This window comes from Mastomys coucha, unplaced genomic scaffold (genome assembly GCF_008632895.1).
Source record: "Mastomys coucha isolate ucsf_1 unplaced genomic scaffold, UCSF_Mcou_1 pScaffold23, whole genome shotgun sequence".
NCBI classification, from domain to species: domain Eukaryota; kingdom Metazoa; phylum Chordata; class Mammalia; order Rodentia; family Muridae; genus Mastomys; species Mastomys coucha.
In genome coordinates this window covers 115,541,560-115,559,082 of record NW_022196906.1, presented here as the reverse complement: position 1 = coordinate 115,559,082, position 17,523 = coordinate 115,541,560, and the positions used below count along the sequence as shown (strand labels likewise).

The window sequence follows — 17,523 nt, the reverse complement described above, 5'->3', positions numbered from 1 at the left end:
CCACACACACACACACACACACAAGGCAGAGAAGAAAAATAGGAGTTGACCATTACTGAGATTAACAACGTTACCTAGGCACTTTATAATACTATTCCACTTATAGCCAGAACAAGCCTGCAATGCACACAGGAGTCCCTCCCGTATAACAAATCAAACAGAGTGAGGCCAAGTTTCCAGCTCAAGGACAGGTGAGGTGTAACTATGGACTTAACACAGTAATTACAGACCTCGCCCCAGACTGGAACTCTAAGTGTTGACCTATGGTGGCCGCTTATCCCCAAGGCTTTTACTGAAGAGATAATCAAATTGCTCATTCTGGGGAATGTACCATGCATGGCCCTGACACTTGGCCAAGTATACATGCACATCCTCTCCTTCATAGCTGATATCCATCCTAGGAGAAGAGTCCGCCCCAGTGTCTTCAGGACTGTTATGGGGTGGGGGGTGGGGGTTGACCTGATTTCCCCATGAACTGCCAGAGACCACTATCTTTTAAGCAAATAGGTGGACCCCCTCAAAGAATTCTTGACTAGCTGAAAAGATAAGACACACATCCATTAACACAACCCAGAGCGGCTGCCAGGCAGGCAGTGCCAGGCAAAGATGCTGCTGGGGAGTGAGGTAGGACCTGCAACCCATAAGTGGGTGGTTCTGTCAAAGAACCCTAACATAGAGACCATGGGTGACCTCTGCACAGGGTGGCCTTGCGGTGACACTGGTGCCCCACAGCTGTTCTGGGCTAGTTTGTTTCTGGCCTGTGACTCTACAGTGAAGTCCAATCAGTGCCCATGTATCCTGCTGTTCACACAATGCTATCTCCACAGCCAGCAGGACCCAGGCGTCTCAGCTCTGCACACAGACCCATCCATTCTGAGGGGCTGAGCCACCCGGCCATGCAGCCTAGGAGTCCTTTAAACTGGAAGAAAATGCTCAGTTTTTACGCCCTCCCAGGCTCCCCCTAGGTCTCAGCTGGAGACCTTGGCTAGCCAGCAGGTACCATCCTAGAGATTCTGCACTGGGCTCTGTGTTTCCAGGAGTAGCTGCGACGTCTCCCCGTTCTACCTTCTGGCTAGTGCACACAATTGAAAACTTCCTGCAAGCGGCTGATACCACCTGTCCCCTGATGCAGGGGGACACTCTGGGGATAGCAGGATGCATATGCTGTCACCTCGGGGGATGCTAAACCTGTTAGAACCAGAGCTGTTAGTGTCAGGGCCTGGGCCTCAACAGCCTGATATACCACGTTCGGCTACATGTCCTCAATAGGTCAGTTAAACAAACAAGGAACAGCAAAAAGCAGAGAGAGGGGCCATAATCAACGTGGCCACGCTAGGGAGGAAACTAAAGGGGTCCAGTGACCTCTGAACCCATCCTCAGGGTCCCAACACGAGGTTGAGATTTAAACAGGGGACAAGAGGCATGCCTTAGCTAAGCGTCCAAGGTCAGGGTTCAGTTGCACTGCCATCACGTCCCAAAGCCAGCCTCCCTGGTGGTCTGACCCGCTATCATCCTCCTACCTCTCACCAGCCATAGGCTCCTGCCCTTTCCTTCTCCCCAAGAGACTCTGAGGAACCCCCACTTTTGGGGGCCCACAGTCTAATACCCATAAGAAGGGACCCCGTGTCTCTTTGGGATATCTTGCTATTGGGATGGTACGTTCCCATCTGGCCTCTCAGTGCACTCCGGCCCTTTCTGCGTACTTTTGCAAATCCTGGTTTCTGAGCCATCCTGGAAGACACCTGCCTAAACTTTCCCAACTCATTTTGCAACTGGGGACAGGACAGGCGAGAAGAGGCGAAGGTGCCAGGCTTACGCAGGTATTTCCTTGAGAAAGCATGAGACGTGCCAAGCAGCACACCACAGCCTCTGTTCCTCTCACTGTGCCTTCCTCATACCAGTGTGATTCTCAGACACGGAGAGGCTGTGAGCACTTCCTGTTCAGCTCTGTTTGATGCCATCCCTGGAGAGGAGAGGGGCGTGGGGTGGGGTGTTGGTAGAGCAGAGATCATCTGAGTAGGCCACACTGCACTAGATATCGCCTGCGTCTGCTGCAGCTTCACAGTGGTCCGAGTCACTGAGGTAAAGTGAGCACAGGGTCTACAAGGGCTGGAACCATGTGAGGAAGAGCTTAGCTGAAGGACTCACGAGGCCCTGCTAGGTCAGCCTTACTGGGGTCTGTGGTACAGCACTATCCTCCCAGACAGACGACTCCATCTTCAGGAACTCGCTGTGCCTGTTTGCAAGACATCACCACAGAGGAGCTTGCTGGCTGCTGATGCTCCCTCATAGAAGGAGGTGGTGCGGGGTCCGAGACCCTCACGGAACGTCCAGCCCCTTTTTCTAACCAGCTGTATGCACTTCTATCCTAACTGCGTATAGCCTTGAGGTCAGGGGCGTGGGGGGCTAAAGTTTACAGGCGGGGGAGAACATAAGAATGGGGCTCGTCTGTGCAGCCACAGGGGAGCCACCATCGAGTGTGGCTGCTCTGGAGTCACTCATGCTTGTGGTCAATGTTCCTCACCCGTACTCCCAGCACACTAACTGGTGTCCCAGGGTGCACTCTGGGGGAATTCAACTTTGGTTTGTCACGGGGACCTTAGAGAAGAGGTAGACTTTGTATCATCACCCCCCCCCAGGGTCTGTCAGCTGTAAACATAGGCAGGATCTTCACCCCAGGTTAATAGTTGGGGAACCCCCCAGGACAGGGCCAACCTGGTTGAGCCTCTTGTGTTTCGACTGAAAAATGGATATGTCTATCTCAACCTTGGATTTCTTTTCTTTACCATTATTCAGTGAGTGTATCAGAGGCACTGAAACACCATACTGCACACCAAGCCTCTGTATTAAGAGCTGAGATCAGAAGTGTGCCTTGCACAGGCCACTCGGAGGGAACCACAAACTAAGGCGTACAAAATCTACCATGATGCGAGCAATCAGATCGTTAGCTCTGTGCTTCAGTCTCTGACTGGAAGTGCTTCCTTTAGAGGAGCTAGCACCGTGGCTAAGACCTCCACAGCCACTTCCCTCTGCCCCCACCAATCACTGAAGGCTTCTCTTGCCCTCCTAGACCTGTGGCCAGGAAACAAGACAAGCAGTAGAGCTGTGATCGACCTGGTCCTACCCACTTGCTCTGGGTGATACCACAGCTTGCCAGCAAAACTGACGAGGAAGCCACACCTGGCCAATCTGAACCATAGAGTTCTGTTGGGCCAAAAGCAAGCCTCAAAGACCTGCTTGTTGTATTTCAGTGGCAATTGTCATTTGTCTTTTGAAGTTACTATCCTTACAAACATACTGTCTGAACATTATCAACTGGGCAGAGAATAAGGAGACTGAAGAGACAGACAAGAAAAGGTGATGGTAAATGTCTGTGGTAAGACTGCAAGAGCAGCAGCAGCCCCCAACCCAGCTCCCCAGCAGCCTCACTAATCTCAGGAGACTTGGGTGAGCACTGTGCATAGAGCCCAGACTGCTGGGCTCACCCCTACATTCTGAGCAGGAGTATGAGGTCTGGGGTAGGGCCAAGAATGGTCATGCCTTAGAAAGGCCTGGAAGATGTTTAGAATTGGAGAGGCAGCTAGCCAGCAGCACGGGTGGGTGTAGACTCTAACATACTTAACCCCACAGGGTTCTTGTAAGAGCTTAAGATGAATCCACACAGGGCTGGAAGGATGGTTCAGTGGTTAGGAGTGCCTGCCAGTCTTACAGAGAGCTGGAGTACCAGAACCCACACAAGTGGCTCACAGCTGTCTCTAACTCCAGCTGCAGGGGTATTGGAAAGGGTATTGGAATACCCTTTTCTGACTTCTGTGGTCACTGTAATCACATGCACATTATACACACACATACACACACACACACACACACACACCCCAAAACCAAAGTGAGAAAGAGACCCCAGAATAAAAATAAACCTTTTAAGTTGGATGTGGTGGCGGCACACACTTTTAATCACGCCACTGGAGAGGCAGAGGGAGACAGATCTCCGTGAGTTCAAGGGTAACCCGGTCGAGATAGCGAGTTCCAGGACAGCCAGGGCTACACAGTGACATGCTGCCTCAAAAACAGAAATAAATAATAAATCTTATAAAAAATTTCACATAAAATATTTCAAATGGTCCTTGGCACAGAACAAGTACCCCATGATCATCTGCAGTTATCAACTGAAAAATATCAATGTAGGCATAGAGAGACAGATTGTGTATGTATATATGCATCTGTGTATGCATGTGTATTTATACATATATGCATGTATATGTGTGCATGTGTATGCGTGTCCATGTGTGTGCCTACATTTGTGAATATGGGTGTGTGCACACATACATGTGTGTGCCTCTGTGTATATGAATGTGCATGTGTATGTGTGTGTGAATGTGTATGTGTGTGTGAACGTGCATATGTGTGTGAAGTCTTCCATGCACCTGTCCTCCACTCTGAGAGTACCTGGCACCACTCCAGAGTCCTGCATGCCCTTTGATTTAGAACCACATGGATCATGGCTTAAAAAAAAATCACCTTCTTGTGTTTGAAAGTGATTCTTTGATGCACGCACACCATTTTGGATCTTGTTAAAATGCAGATTCAGGCTCACTGGCTCTTGGGCAGGGCCTGTGTTTCTGAATTAGCTCCTAGGCAATGCTGAAACGGGCCATGCCGGAGCACAGGGCTTTAAAGGACAGGGGAAAAAAGAGCCGGTGCTGTCTGGGCTGGACCTAGTTCCACGACACAGACCATGCCTTCTCTTGATCTTTCTCCTGATCAGGATCCAGGGACCTGACAACTGCTGACTCCATCAGAATCTAGACACCAGACTGTTGTCCCCCACCCCACCCCACACTACCACCCGTCAGCCTGGCATTCTCCCAACACTATCCCTGTCAGTCAGTCCGCTGTGCCTTCCCTCCCACGGTCCGGTGAGACGGCAGACAAGCTCCAGGCATCATCGGAGTCCTCAGTTCTTTGATTGCCCCTCTACCTTTCTCTGCAACCAAGAGCTTGCAGCTCTCCAGGGGTGACGTGGCAACAGCACCTTCAGGACACTAACTTCAAAAGAAGAGACCCTGAGCTCTTGGGGTGGTTTTGGTACTTCTGAAAAGTTAGTCTGAGCCATGAGAACAATGCCCTCTGAGGCATTTGACAGCCATCACTCACCAGGCTCAAGGGTACTGCTATAGCCATTGCTTAACTACCTGCTTCACTTCCAAAATCATTTTTCTCAAGCTTACAGGTGAAACCCAGAAGTCTGGCTAGAGTTAACTTGTATCAATATTTGGACATACTACAAGGAACCTGTCTTCCTCATCCAAGAGTGCTCAGAGCAGCCCTCCTAGTCTCAGATGGTTACTATGTTACCCTGAGAGATCTCTGAAGTACTTCAAAGTTTAAAAAAAGAAATCCGTTCTGGGTAGGAGAGCACAATCCAGTAATCTCAGGACTCAGGAGACTGAAGCAGGATGAAGAACAATCCTAAAATAGCCTGGGCTACACAGACAAGACCCTGTCTTCCCCCCACCAAAAAAAAAAAAAAAATCCACATTTGAACTGAGTGATTAAAATTTGATTCACTCTGTTTGGCAGAAAATGTGTAGCCATCAACCTACTAAAGACCATTTAGTTACCAAATGACTGACACTCTCTAAACCAGTGCTGAGATATCACAAAGGCACATGGGAATCCAGATCTTGTGAAGTGGAGGAATTTCAAAACCAAAAGCATACATGAGCCACAGGGGTGGGTATATGAGCCACAGAGGAGGGATGCAGAAGCCCCACACATACTGCTTAATCCTCCTTATGTGATCAAAACGGGCTGAGGCAGATCCAAGTGGGCAAAAGTCGGAGCTATGGTTTCTGGGGAGGCCAGGGAAGCTGGAAAGGGATGCTGAGATGTTCTAGGAGCCCCGGGGTGCTGCTTTACCTGGGCAGAAGTCCTACTTGGACACCAAGCCATTTGTACACCTGTTCCTTTAAGAACTTACTTAAAAAGTAAAAGAACGTGGCAACATCAGCGGCCAGTCTTGCCTGGCTAGACACTAACAGCAAAAGGCTCAAGAGGTGTAGCTCAAGGTAAAGTGTAGCATTTACCAGCCTCCAAGATGTCCATGGTATCGGGCTGCTCATGGGTGGCCACCAAGATGTCCATGGTATCGGGCTGCTCATGGGTGGCCACCAAGATGTCCAGGGTATCAGGCTGCTCAGGGGTAGCCACCTTCTCTTCATCCTGGCAGTTGTATTCAAAACATTCCTCTTCCCCTCCCACGTCTCTCAGGGACATTGTTGAAGTCACCCCAAATTTGAAACATTGTCCTAAGGGACTGTCCTTGGGAGAGCCTTTGGCCACCTGGCCAGAGGAGCCATTGGGGCCCAAAGCGCACATACTGGGCTCCAGCCAGGGTCGCAGACATGCCCTGGCTCGGCAGGAGTGGACGAGTGTGCACAGGGCCACCCGCCCAGCATCACTGAGAGCAGGAAGGACAGGGTGGCTCACAGGACCCTGGAGGTGGAGCACCGCAGGCAGAGTGCCTGTTGGAAGAGCAGCACCCTGCCAAATGCCCTGGACACAGAGGGGAGCCAGGCAGGAATGCATGGTGCCTTGAGGTATGCTCTTGGCCTTTCTCCCCCTTGAGAAGAACAGGAATGGTAGCGTCCAGAAAGTTTCGTAGCAACTGCAAAAGAAAACACCAGCCACGCCTCAAGCAGGTACACCTGTCTGTAGGAAGGCGGTGGGGAGGAGGAGTTGCCCTGGCAAAGCATTGCTCAACTGCCTCTGAGCTGAGAGACTTCCTGTGGGTGTGCTTGAAGGAATCCGTGGAGACTGTGAGGAGCCAAGGACTGCAGGGACTCCGAGTGCAGGAATCCTGACTTCTCACAAATGAAGAAGGATCCATCACCTGGCTAAATATCACCACCCAGGCCTTCTCGGCACAACAAGTGGCACGTTATTTTCCTCATTATTCTGTGTTTTATAAACCCCATGCTCTCCTTCAAGCTCTGTCTACAAGTCCAGGAAAATTTCTCTCACTGCTAGAACAAGAAAGAGAAAAACTGAATGCCTAATAACTTACAATGGTGCCCCAGGGAAGAAACACAGTTTAAGGTGTACCTTGACAGCCATTCCCTGCACTGCTTGATTTTTGTCTGTCACAAATACCAACACAGGCGCTCCTATCAAATTCTCTGTGAGGTGGCCCTGACCAAGCAGCACAGCTGGACATCACAGCTCATTCTGTGGTCCCCAGGCTCCAGCCTTCCCCCGGCTGCATGCAAATCCACACCTGTTGACCTCTTCTATCTCTCTGGCTGTTGCCCCTGCCAAGGAGTCAGGCAGGGAGAGCTGAGCAGCCAGATCATCAAAAGAGGTCTATCAGGGCGGAAGACTGGGTTTCACTCAGCTTGGAGGACTGAGAATCCGGCTTAGTTACCTGAGATAGCCTGCCACACTGAGTTGCTACCTCCCTAAAGACTAGTAGAAAATCATGTATGAGTGCCCAGCAGGACGCCACGGAACGATAAAGGTTTTACTTAAAAATTACCAACTAGAGGCAGATTATTATACTTCCGTTCAAATTTTAGAATGTCAAAATGATTGCTCCATTTTAACACATTAAGATTGTGTTTGGAAAAGACAATGTTGCAGAAAATCACAGGCAGATTTCATGATTAGAATTTCAAATTTTTTGAAAAATTATGTATACAAGCTTTAAACACAATGCTTCTAAGAGTCAGGCATAGTAGTGCACGCATGGTTTCCCAGCTCCAAGGAGTTTAAGGCCAGCCTGGGTTACACAGCAAGGTTGTATCTCAAACATACACTCAATCAAAAACATAGCTTAATCTTAATAAACATTATCAAATCATGCTTACTGATTAACTTTAACAGGGTTTTTCCAGATGAGAAAACTGGTTAGTTACCCCAAAGTGTGGAAGGGACGTCCGGGGAGGGGGGCCTCCCCACGCAGAGCGTGACTCATCACCACGTATCTGGGCTGCTGGATGTGTAGGATGCAGTACTCGGAAGTTAAAGGACAACAAAGGCTCGTTTCACTCGTTCAGAAAAACTCGAGCAACTTCACCGATCAGTGAGTTATTCACATTCATCTTTCGGTTTAAATTGAGGGTGTTTTTAACAATGCTGTCCAAGTCACACATCTACATACACATGTCTACACATATAAACACACACACACACACACACACACACACACACACACTACTTAGGATATCACCGTCTAAAAATCTTCCCCCCAAACCAGGTGTGGCTCATGCCAGCAACCCCAGCACTTGGCAGGGTGACATAGGAAGATCACTTAAAGTGGGCTCAAGCAAGACTACACCTACAAAAATCAAAACAAAAAAAGTTCCTGTAGTCTTGCTTATGAAAGCTCTTAAAGGCACAGTGCACCTCCCCAGAACTAAGCAGTGGCTCTGCGCAGTTCTCTGGACATAGCTGTATTTACAGAAAAGCATATGACAAGGAACCAAAATCCCTGCATATTTTCATCCAGGTTCTCCAGAAGCTAAGACTTGATACATCTGTCTTTTCCTCTCCACAGAGAGGTGCTGTCCTCTGGCCCTCCTTGGAGTAAACCGACAGGATTCATCCTCCTTCAGCCTGGGTCTGTTTCAGTCCGGCTGCTATGCTATGTCCAGACGCCACTTGTTTGCACAGAGCACTGTTGGCCCATTATGGAGGGTCGTTTCTTGGTGACCTCATTTATGACATTTACACTGTCAGGAGGACCAAAAGTTCAAGGTCTTCCTTGACTACAAAGCAAGTTTAAGACCAGCCAGGGCTACAAGAAAAACTGTCTCTCCCCCTCCAAAAAAAAAAAAAAATGAAAGTAACTAACACTGTTTAGCTCAGAGTTTAGACTGTGAATTCTGGGTACATGAGGATGGATTCTGCAAAGACTCACAATGCTCTGTGCACTGTGTTGATGGGGGCTGCAAATTACTCTAAGGCCCTGAACAATGAGCCTTCTCTGACTCTTCCTATGACTAGCTCCTGCCCTGAGACCTTCCCCATACCCTTTACCGTCTTACTCTGTGTGATGGAGAAAGGCCAACAATCTGAAACTAAGGTGGGAGATGGAGCCAGTAACTCAGGACCAGGGGAGGTGGAGCTAGTAACTCAGGACCAGGGGAGATGGAGCCAGCAATTCAGGACCAGGGGAGATGGAGCCAGTAACTCAGGACCAGGGGAGATGGAGCCAGTAACTCAGGACCAGGGGAGATGGAGCCAGTAACTCAGGACCAGGGGAGATGGAGCCAGCAATTCAGGACCAGGGGAGATGGAGCCAGTAACTCAGGACCAGGGGAGATGATGGAGCCAGTAACTCAGGACCAGGGGAGATGGAGCCAGTAACTCAGGACCAGGGGAGGTGGAGCCAGTAATTCAGGACCAGGGGAGATGGAACCAGTAACTCAGGACCAGGGGAGATGGAGCCAGTAACTCAAGACCAGGGGAGGCTCTCCTGGAGATCGGAGATCAGGAGGGAACACAGCTGGTTCCTAACAGCTTATAGAGAGGGTGTGGGGTGGAGGGAATAGTGGGGTGGACGGGTGCTGTCTGTCCTCACTGCCCTGAGTTGCACATTACCGACTTCAGTGCAAATGACCATCAGGCAGAGTCAGGACCTCTGGCATAAATGATGACTTCGTAGCTTTTGGAAACACTTGACTCACCTTTTGCTATTATCATGGAAAGTTCCTTTAAGCTTCCCTCAGTATTGATTCAAAGGCCAGCTGATAAGGACAGAAAAAGCTAGTGTCTAATGATTTGCTGTTTGAGAGATCCATATAGTCAAAGTAAATGTTATTTCCAGGCTAACCTGCCTAAAGCCAGGAAGAATCCAAGTAGTTAGAAACTGCAGAGGAGAGCGAGACAGCTCAGTAAGGACAGTACTCACTGTGCAAGCCTGGCAACCTGAATTCAATCCCAGGAGCTATACCACGGTGGAAGGAGAACCAGTTCCACACAGCTGCCCATTGACTTCCACAAGGGCACTGTGGCCTATGTATGCCCATACATACACAAGAAGAAGGAAGAAAACTGGTGACTAGAAACCAGCATTTGTGGGTACCTAAACAGGTCATTTCAAGGCCCCAGATCCTGTTATCCTATTTTGCTATCAGTGGGATTTAGAACCCGCCACTTGTCCCAAGACCAAAGGTAAAAAGGTTGAAGATCTTGCTCTCCACGTACTCAAATGGCAATGGCAATCAATATCAATTGGCGATCAGTCCTGGGGCAATGAGCCATCCCTCTTCTGTTTCCCTTGCTCTTGGAAAGGACCCATCAGGATGCCTAGAGCCAAGTGACTCCTCTGAGACTGTGAAGTAAGAGCATCCTGGTGATGCCAGATAAGAAGAGGTCTCCTGTGCATCTCCAGACAGGCACTGAGCCACCGGCTTCCCTGAGAATCAGACAGTACAGGGGGTCCAGACACTACGCCCTCCTCCCCAACCACTAGTATGGCTCAGGGATGTGCCAAATTCACCCACTGGGACCCAAGCTCTCTAAATCAATGAGACACTGGGGATGAAATGAATGGCTTTCTTGAGAGTCACAGAGCATCCAATCACCAAGGAAGCCATAAAGGGTCAACAGTGGCTTCCGAAAAGCAGAACCCATCATTGCCTCTTACAGCACGGTAGCAGGATGGAAACTTGATTCAAAACATTATTTAGCCAGAAAGAGATTGCATCCATCCTTCCCCGCACGTCTATGCCCCACTCTCCTTGTCACCCAGAACCTCTGAAGACCAGACAGACCCACATGCCAGCACTACACACTGCCAGGGGCCAGGGTAAAACCACATGCCAGCACTACACACTGCCAGGGGCCAGGGTAAAGTTTCTCTATGCCTTTTAAAAGCACGTCCCAAGAAAACCTCTCAGCCTTCTGGTTGCAGCCAAACGTTCGAAGACAAGGAGATAATCCCATAGCTCTCTACTAACTAGGCCAGCCTCCTCCGGCCTGTTACGTCACACAGACCTTCAAACGTAGTCACGCCCGGAGCAATCAGAAACTTCTGAGTCAATTAATAAGCACTCACCTCAGCTATTAACGAGCCCGAGGAGAGCTGAGAGGACTTCACCGCTGAAGAACTCACTTCCAAAGGGACATTTAATTGTCTCCTTTTTTTTTTTTTTGTAAAGGCTGGTTATTTAAGGGTCATTTGCAAAGAGCAACTAAGGACGACAGAGGACTTCAATCCACAACATTACCTCCCAACGCAGCCCTTCCTTGGCAATCCTTCCCAGAATACCTCTCAGCACTGTCCTCCCTGTACTTGAAACCTGCTGACACCTATCCAGCCACACACCTCAGCCACCAAGCAGCATCCTCTCAAGTGAGCCACACCCTCTTGCAAACCTTCATGGTCCCAGAAGGATGTATCCTCTCTCTCTGACCCGTCCATCCTCACCTGGGCCCCATCTCTGCTGAACACAGCCAGCAAAATTCATTTGAATCACCCACTGCTGGGGAAGCTGCTTCTGCCTTCCCCAGGCTCCTCGAGCCCCCAGTCCCAAGATCTGAGCTCAGGAAAGGGCAGATTCTTCTAGGCCTTCCAACTGCTGACCTACTGAACACAGGTCTCCAGCCTCGTACCATGAGCAGAGCACAGGGGAAACACACACACACACACACACACACACACACACACACAGATTCAGTCCTACAGAGGTCCCAAGCTTACAAGCCCAGAATCCAGCATACCAAAAACCATCTATGTTCCCATTCTAAGCAAATGACTGTGCACGGCAAGAGTCACCCTCTGTCAAGAGCCCGGCCCACCTGCCATCCCCTCTGTCATGCTTGCCGTGCCTTCTGGTGATGCCAGTCCCCGTGCTCCCATCTCCCAGGGGAGGGCTGTACCCCCCCCACACACACACACACATCCCCAGAGATACAATGTCACCGCTCATCCCGCTCTCCCAAAGAGGCCTTAATTACCGTCTGAGCATTCTTCATAATACCAATCCAGTTCATAATAATCCGTGTCAGTGAATTTCTGCATAGTCAGTATTCTTGCAGAGGAAGGAACGGACTTCACGGCGCCATGAATTGTCAAGTCAAACGCTGCCATGCCTCCCGGCCCTTCCAGAACACCCGGCAGAAGAGCATCCCCAAACACTGAAGAATTTGGCTGTGCATTCTTAATGATAGTCTGGAGCCAGGATGGGCGAGGGGGCAGAGGAAAGGAAGACTCTACAGGGGCGGGGGGTGGGGGAGTGGAGGCAGAGGAAAGGAAGGCTGATTGCAGAGCACTGAGAGACCCCGCAGGCCCGGCTGATGAAGCGCACTGGACAGCAGCCCTGAAAGGGAGTAGCTGGAATCAGCCTATCCGGACGCCCCGAGGGTGACGTCAGAGCCACACACCACCACCCGCTGGCTCGCTCAAGCCTCGCCCCCTGCTCGCTGCTCAGCTTTCAATCTAACTGTTGCCATAGAAACTGACCAGCTCTGAGAAAAAATGATACAGAGATGAAGGAAATGTCTTCCAAGGATGCTGGGAGCAGAGGTGCCGTTCAGGGAGAGGGAAGGATGTGGGCGTGGCTTAGAGGCACCACCCCCTCTCAGGTGATCAGAAAGGTCCCCCCCCCATCTAAAAACGGCGACCTTTTAAAGTTTGCAAAGGACTGTTTTTTGGTTTTCTTTCCTTAACTTAAGACATTTAACGGCCCTTCCTAATTTTTTAAAATCTCCACTTAAAGGAGACTGAATGAATGACCCAGAAAACAAAAACATTTTCACTCACATTCTGTACTATTTATGCTTGTGTCTTTATTCAAACTTCTCAAAAAGTAGCAACATACGAAATGAGGGGAATGTCAACCTAAAGGGCCCCGTGTCGTATAGTGTCATTGAATTTACTGTCCCTTAGGTGTGTGTTCAAGAACAGCTACCAAGAGGTAGATGTCCCTGGGGATGGACTTGAAGAGTGGGGCTTTGAGAGTCCTAACAAACTGCATCAATATTTTATCTATGCCCCATCACATACACAAGCGAAAGCTAGCAGGAGGGCGGACACAGTGCTATTTCACAGAGAAGAGCCTGGGGTTACGGAGTCAGCTGCAGGTTTGGTTCAGGCACTTGGTCATTGTCTCAGACCTTGCTGGACATATCAGTGCCATCTGCTAATGGAGGAGATAGCAATACCTGTTACAGAGAGAGATGGGGCGGGGCTTGCTCGGACAGACAGAGATGGGGCAGGGCTTGCTCAGACAGACAGAGATGGGGTGGGGCTTGCTCAGACAGAGATGGGGCGGGGCTTGCAAGCCCCGGGTGATGGGTGGTCATGAGTTTAAGCATGAGTTTAAGGTAAGGCAAGTTAGCAAGAGATGCTAGTCTGAAGCATCCTCATTACTACTCTATAAAAATGGGAATGACCCAGCACGAGCAATCCGGAGTGCAGATCCCCAGCTATGATTAGAGAGATGAGGAAGACGTACGACTCAGAAGCATCCACCGCACACACTGCCCAGCTCATGGATCTCAGCAGAGAGGATGTGACGGGCTGGGTGTGGGCAGCAAACACTGCCGAATGGCAAAGCAAGGCCATTCTGACCACAGCTTGCACCGATTCCAAATCATTCTAATGTTTAAGAAACTGGGAACGAGGTGCTGGGAGATGGACCTGTGGAAAGGTACCTGCTGTGCAAATATGAGGGCCAGGGTTTGGGCTCCCAGCACGCAGCTGAATGCCAGGCATCAGCACACCTGTAACCCCAGCACTCTGAAGGGAGAGAAAGGGGATCCTTAGAACAAGCTGGCTGGCTCTCTAGGGTAGCTGAGCAGGTGAGCCCCTGGTTCAGTGAAAGACCGAGACTCAGTAATAAGTGGAGACGGATCCAGAAAGACCAGTGTCAACTTCTGGCATTCACATGCATGTACTCACACATGATGTACCTATCACATGTGTACACACGTGTTAACATGCATGCACATATCACACCACATATGTGTGTGCACCCACACTCGCACATACAGAGAGACAGCACACACACACACACACACACACACACGGGTGAGGAGCAGACAGACAGACAGAAAGGGAAGAAAAGTGGGAGCAGAGAGGGAAAGAGGGAGTAAGGCCTGGCTAGGATGCCTCTCTCCTATGGCAGTGAGGTGTACGGCCTTTCAGTACCCATGCTGGGATCAGGGAACACCCAGGGTCCCTGCAGAGCTAGGAGCATGGAGTAACCATGATGGACAACAAGCCCAGGTTCTGAGGACTTAAAGGCCACTCCCAAAGGTCTCAGATGAAAAGAGGATGGACAAAAAGCCAGCTTAGAAGAGCTGGACCGAGTTGTGGCAGTTTAAGTATTATACAGAAAATATAGTTAATTATACCTAAAAGGAACAGGTGGTGTGTTCGAAAGCCATGACGCCACAGTGAATATCCAAAGAAAGGCAGGCAGGGAACGCGCCAGCTCATACACACAAGGCAGAGACTAACAGGAAGCTATTTTAATCTGCCTTAGGAAGTTGGGTAGGTGTGCCTCACTGCTCTGTTCCTGCCACCCAACCTTCTGGAGGCATTGTTCTGTGTGTCTCTGCGCAGGGCGGCGGTGACTACATCAGCCGGATGTGGATGGGGACACAGGTACCAAGAACAGAAAAGCTTAGTACTGTGGGCATAAATCACAACCAGACAGGAGGAGGGTCAGATCCAGGGCAAGATGATGGATTACCCAGAAGGCTCCAGAGGAGAGCAGAATGCCCTACCTGGGGGTGGGATGGGTGAATTCTCGAGGTCAAAGTGCAGTAGACCCTGTTCACAGTCGCAGCAAGACACTGACAGACCTTGTTGTGTGTAGATTCGAAGACGGGGTATCTTAGGGTTGGGATAGTGGATTATGCCCAGGCATCTAGGTGCAAACCCTGTGTCACTTCAGGGGACACCAGGGTGAGGGTTAAAGACCCATCTGAAGACTTACCTCCTGGGCCAGTAAGACAGCTAAGTGAGTAAAAGCTGGCCACTTAGCTCGGTAGCCAATTTCTACCAGTGGAACACACGGTGGAGGGAGAAAGAAGATTCCTGCAGGTGGTGCGCATGCACACCCAGAAAGAGAAAATGTAATTTAAAAGGGAAAAAAGATGATTTTCCACCAGAAGCAATGGACCTAAATTAAACATTCAAGGTGCCGTCACCCTAAATTAAAGGGGATCAAAGCCTCCTTAAAGAGAAAGTGGCGAGTCACAGGAGGGTAGACTAGAGCAGTTTCCCCAAACCCAGGAGTCATAGGAACAGGGGAAAGCCCTGAGGTCTCCCTCAGAGCGCCCTGAAGGAGCAAACATGGCCCCATGGACTCTGGGCTCCTGACCTTCAGAACCGGAGCTGAACCCACGTCTATTGCTCTAGGTCACTGCTGTGTGGCCATCTGTTCAGTGCACTGGAGAGCTAAGGTAACTACTAGGAATAGCAACTTCTTCAACAGCTGAAAGACTCCTGGGGCGGGGGTGGGAGTGGGGGTGGAGTGGGGGGCTGATAGCTCTGTCTGGGAAGTCCTCACTGAGCAAGTACAAGGACCCACATTTGATTCCCCAGAACCTGCGTTTAAAAAGTAGGGTGAGTGGGCTGGAGAGAGGCTCCCAGGGGATCTGGGTCCCATTCCATGCCCTTACACGATGGCACACACTCGTCTGTAAGTCTAGTTCCAGGGGATCTGAGGACCTCTTCTGGCCTCGGCAGGTGCCAAGTATGCATGGTGCACAGACATACACGCACGTATAGCAACCAAACACATAAAATAGTTTTTATAAGCCATGTATGGTGGCCTGCGCGTGTTACCTAGCCCCGGGTAGAAGGAAGTACTGCTTAGACTGCCTAGTATATAGAGTGAGTTCCAGGCCAATGAGAGACCATGTCTCAAACCAAAAATGTGAACAGAGCCTGAGCAAGGGTGGCTGAAGTTGTCTTCTTAGCTCCCCACCACACATGCAGGTGTAGCAACACATAGGTAAACACATATATAAATGCACCTGTAAGCACACCCATGCACAGAGAGGAAACGTGCTTAAACAGAAGCTCTGCTGCAGATCTCAAGCCCTCTCTGAAACACATTCCCAGCTCTCCAAAAGCAGCACCACCTTTTCCCACAAGGCTGGAGGCGGTAGAGAGGGAGGGAGGGCCTGGCTAGAGCGCGGGCTTGCCATCACTCAGCCTGACGATCCAGCTTTTTCTTTCCAATCTTCACTGCTGAGACTGTCAGTGCCAGCCAGTGAGAGCTCATGACAGCAGGCAGTCTGCAAGGAACAGCTTGATGCCAACTGTCCCTTCTTACTCCAGGCACAGGCAGCCCCGCCACCAGGGAAAGCAAGGGTAGAAGCTGCCATTCATGAGAGGACCTGCAAGCAAAGAGAGGGCAATGCCCAGGGCCTGGGTCTGTGGCAGCTGTCATCAGTATCAACCCCCTTGATGGAAGGGCAGGAAGAGGATGTATCTTGGCATCGGTAACAAGCCTGAGAGGATCTGAGGTGAGCACCTGTCAGCACAGAAGGTCTGGGGGGTGGGGTAGGAGGGGAATCTCAGGCTCATGACCAGCATGGCACACAGATGATGCCACGGCTTCAGAACCACGGGCTCAAAAGCCCCTTAATTCTGCTCCCACACAAACCCTGCCAAAGAGTGGCAGCCTGTGAGGAGAGTGAGAGCTGAGCTCTCGTGTCAGTTTCCTACGCGAGCTGTCTCAAACTTGGCTGAATTAACACAAGAAGAAAACAATCTGTACAGAGCTGCTTGCCAGCCGTGTTGTTCTTGAGCAGAAAAGGGTAATGTTGGAATCTGGTTTGATCAAAAAACGGTGAGAGATGTCAGATGACAGACATGGGACCGAGAGCGAGCAATGCGCTCCAGAATCCCTGGCCAGGGGTGCACAAGGGCAGCCAGGCACTCTCACATCTGAGAGGCCGCTCCATTCCTCCAACACCAGTGCCCAGACCCAAAGCTGGGTGTGGCTGCTGCAACTTCAGAGGCTCACTCGGAGAATGAGATGGCAGCCTGGCCACACTGCTCTCACTTTCAATTCCCACAGGCATCCAAGCCAGCTAATAGGTCTGGGAAGAGGCCTTGGTGATGGGAGGATTTTGCAAGGCCTCTTCACTGACCACTCCCCCAAGGACTGTGTGCATGTGCTCTTGTGAGTACGCACTCCTGTGCGCGCACACTCTTGGTTAGCTGTATACACTCACACACATCCGGAAACCACTGGTTACATTCCCAGACCCCTCTCTGAGCATCCCCTCCTGGATAACGGTTGGTCACCTGTATAAACAGTAAAGATTCCCTTCCCCTGATACCTTGTAAGACTTCTGAAAAAGATAAGAGCCTGTCAGGAGAAGTGACTATGTATGAAATGCACATCTGAGCCAGGCATGGCAGTACAGGCCTGGAGTCCCAACGTGGAGGTAGAAGACCATAGTGTGGTCAGCCTACACTATGTACAGTAAGTGCAAGGAGCGGACAGGTTCTTTTTTGTTTTTAAAGATTTATTTATTATTATATGTAAGTAC

At 50.3% G+C, this 17,523-nt stretch overlaps 1 protein-coding gene across 11 annotated transcripts in view; it reads right to left on the bottom strand.

Moving 5' to 3' along the window:
• The window catches only part of Trak1 (trafficking kinesin protein 1), a 169,131-nt gene that overhangs the window by 52,683 nt on the left and 98,925 nt on the right, over window positions 1-17,523 (bottom strand). The window contains exon 1 of one of the 11 annotated variants that reach the window (XM_031345659.1): window positions 11,962-12,341. The exons of 5 other annotated variants lie outside the window; for them this stretch is intronic. In XM_031345659.1, coding sequence (XP_031201519.1) covers window positions 11,962-12,094 — 133 coding nt within the window. In that variant the 5' untranslated portion in view covers window positions 12,095-12,341. Of the gene's footprint in view, window positions 1-6,086; window positions 6,494-11,961; window positions 12,342-17,523 lie in introns of those variants that run through there. 5 more of the 11 variants (XM_031345665.1, XM_031345663.1, XM_031345655.1 and 2 more) reach the window with 5 other exon arrangements.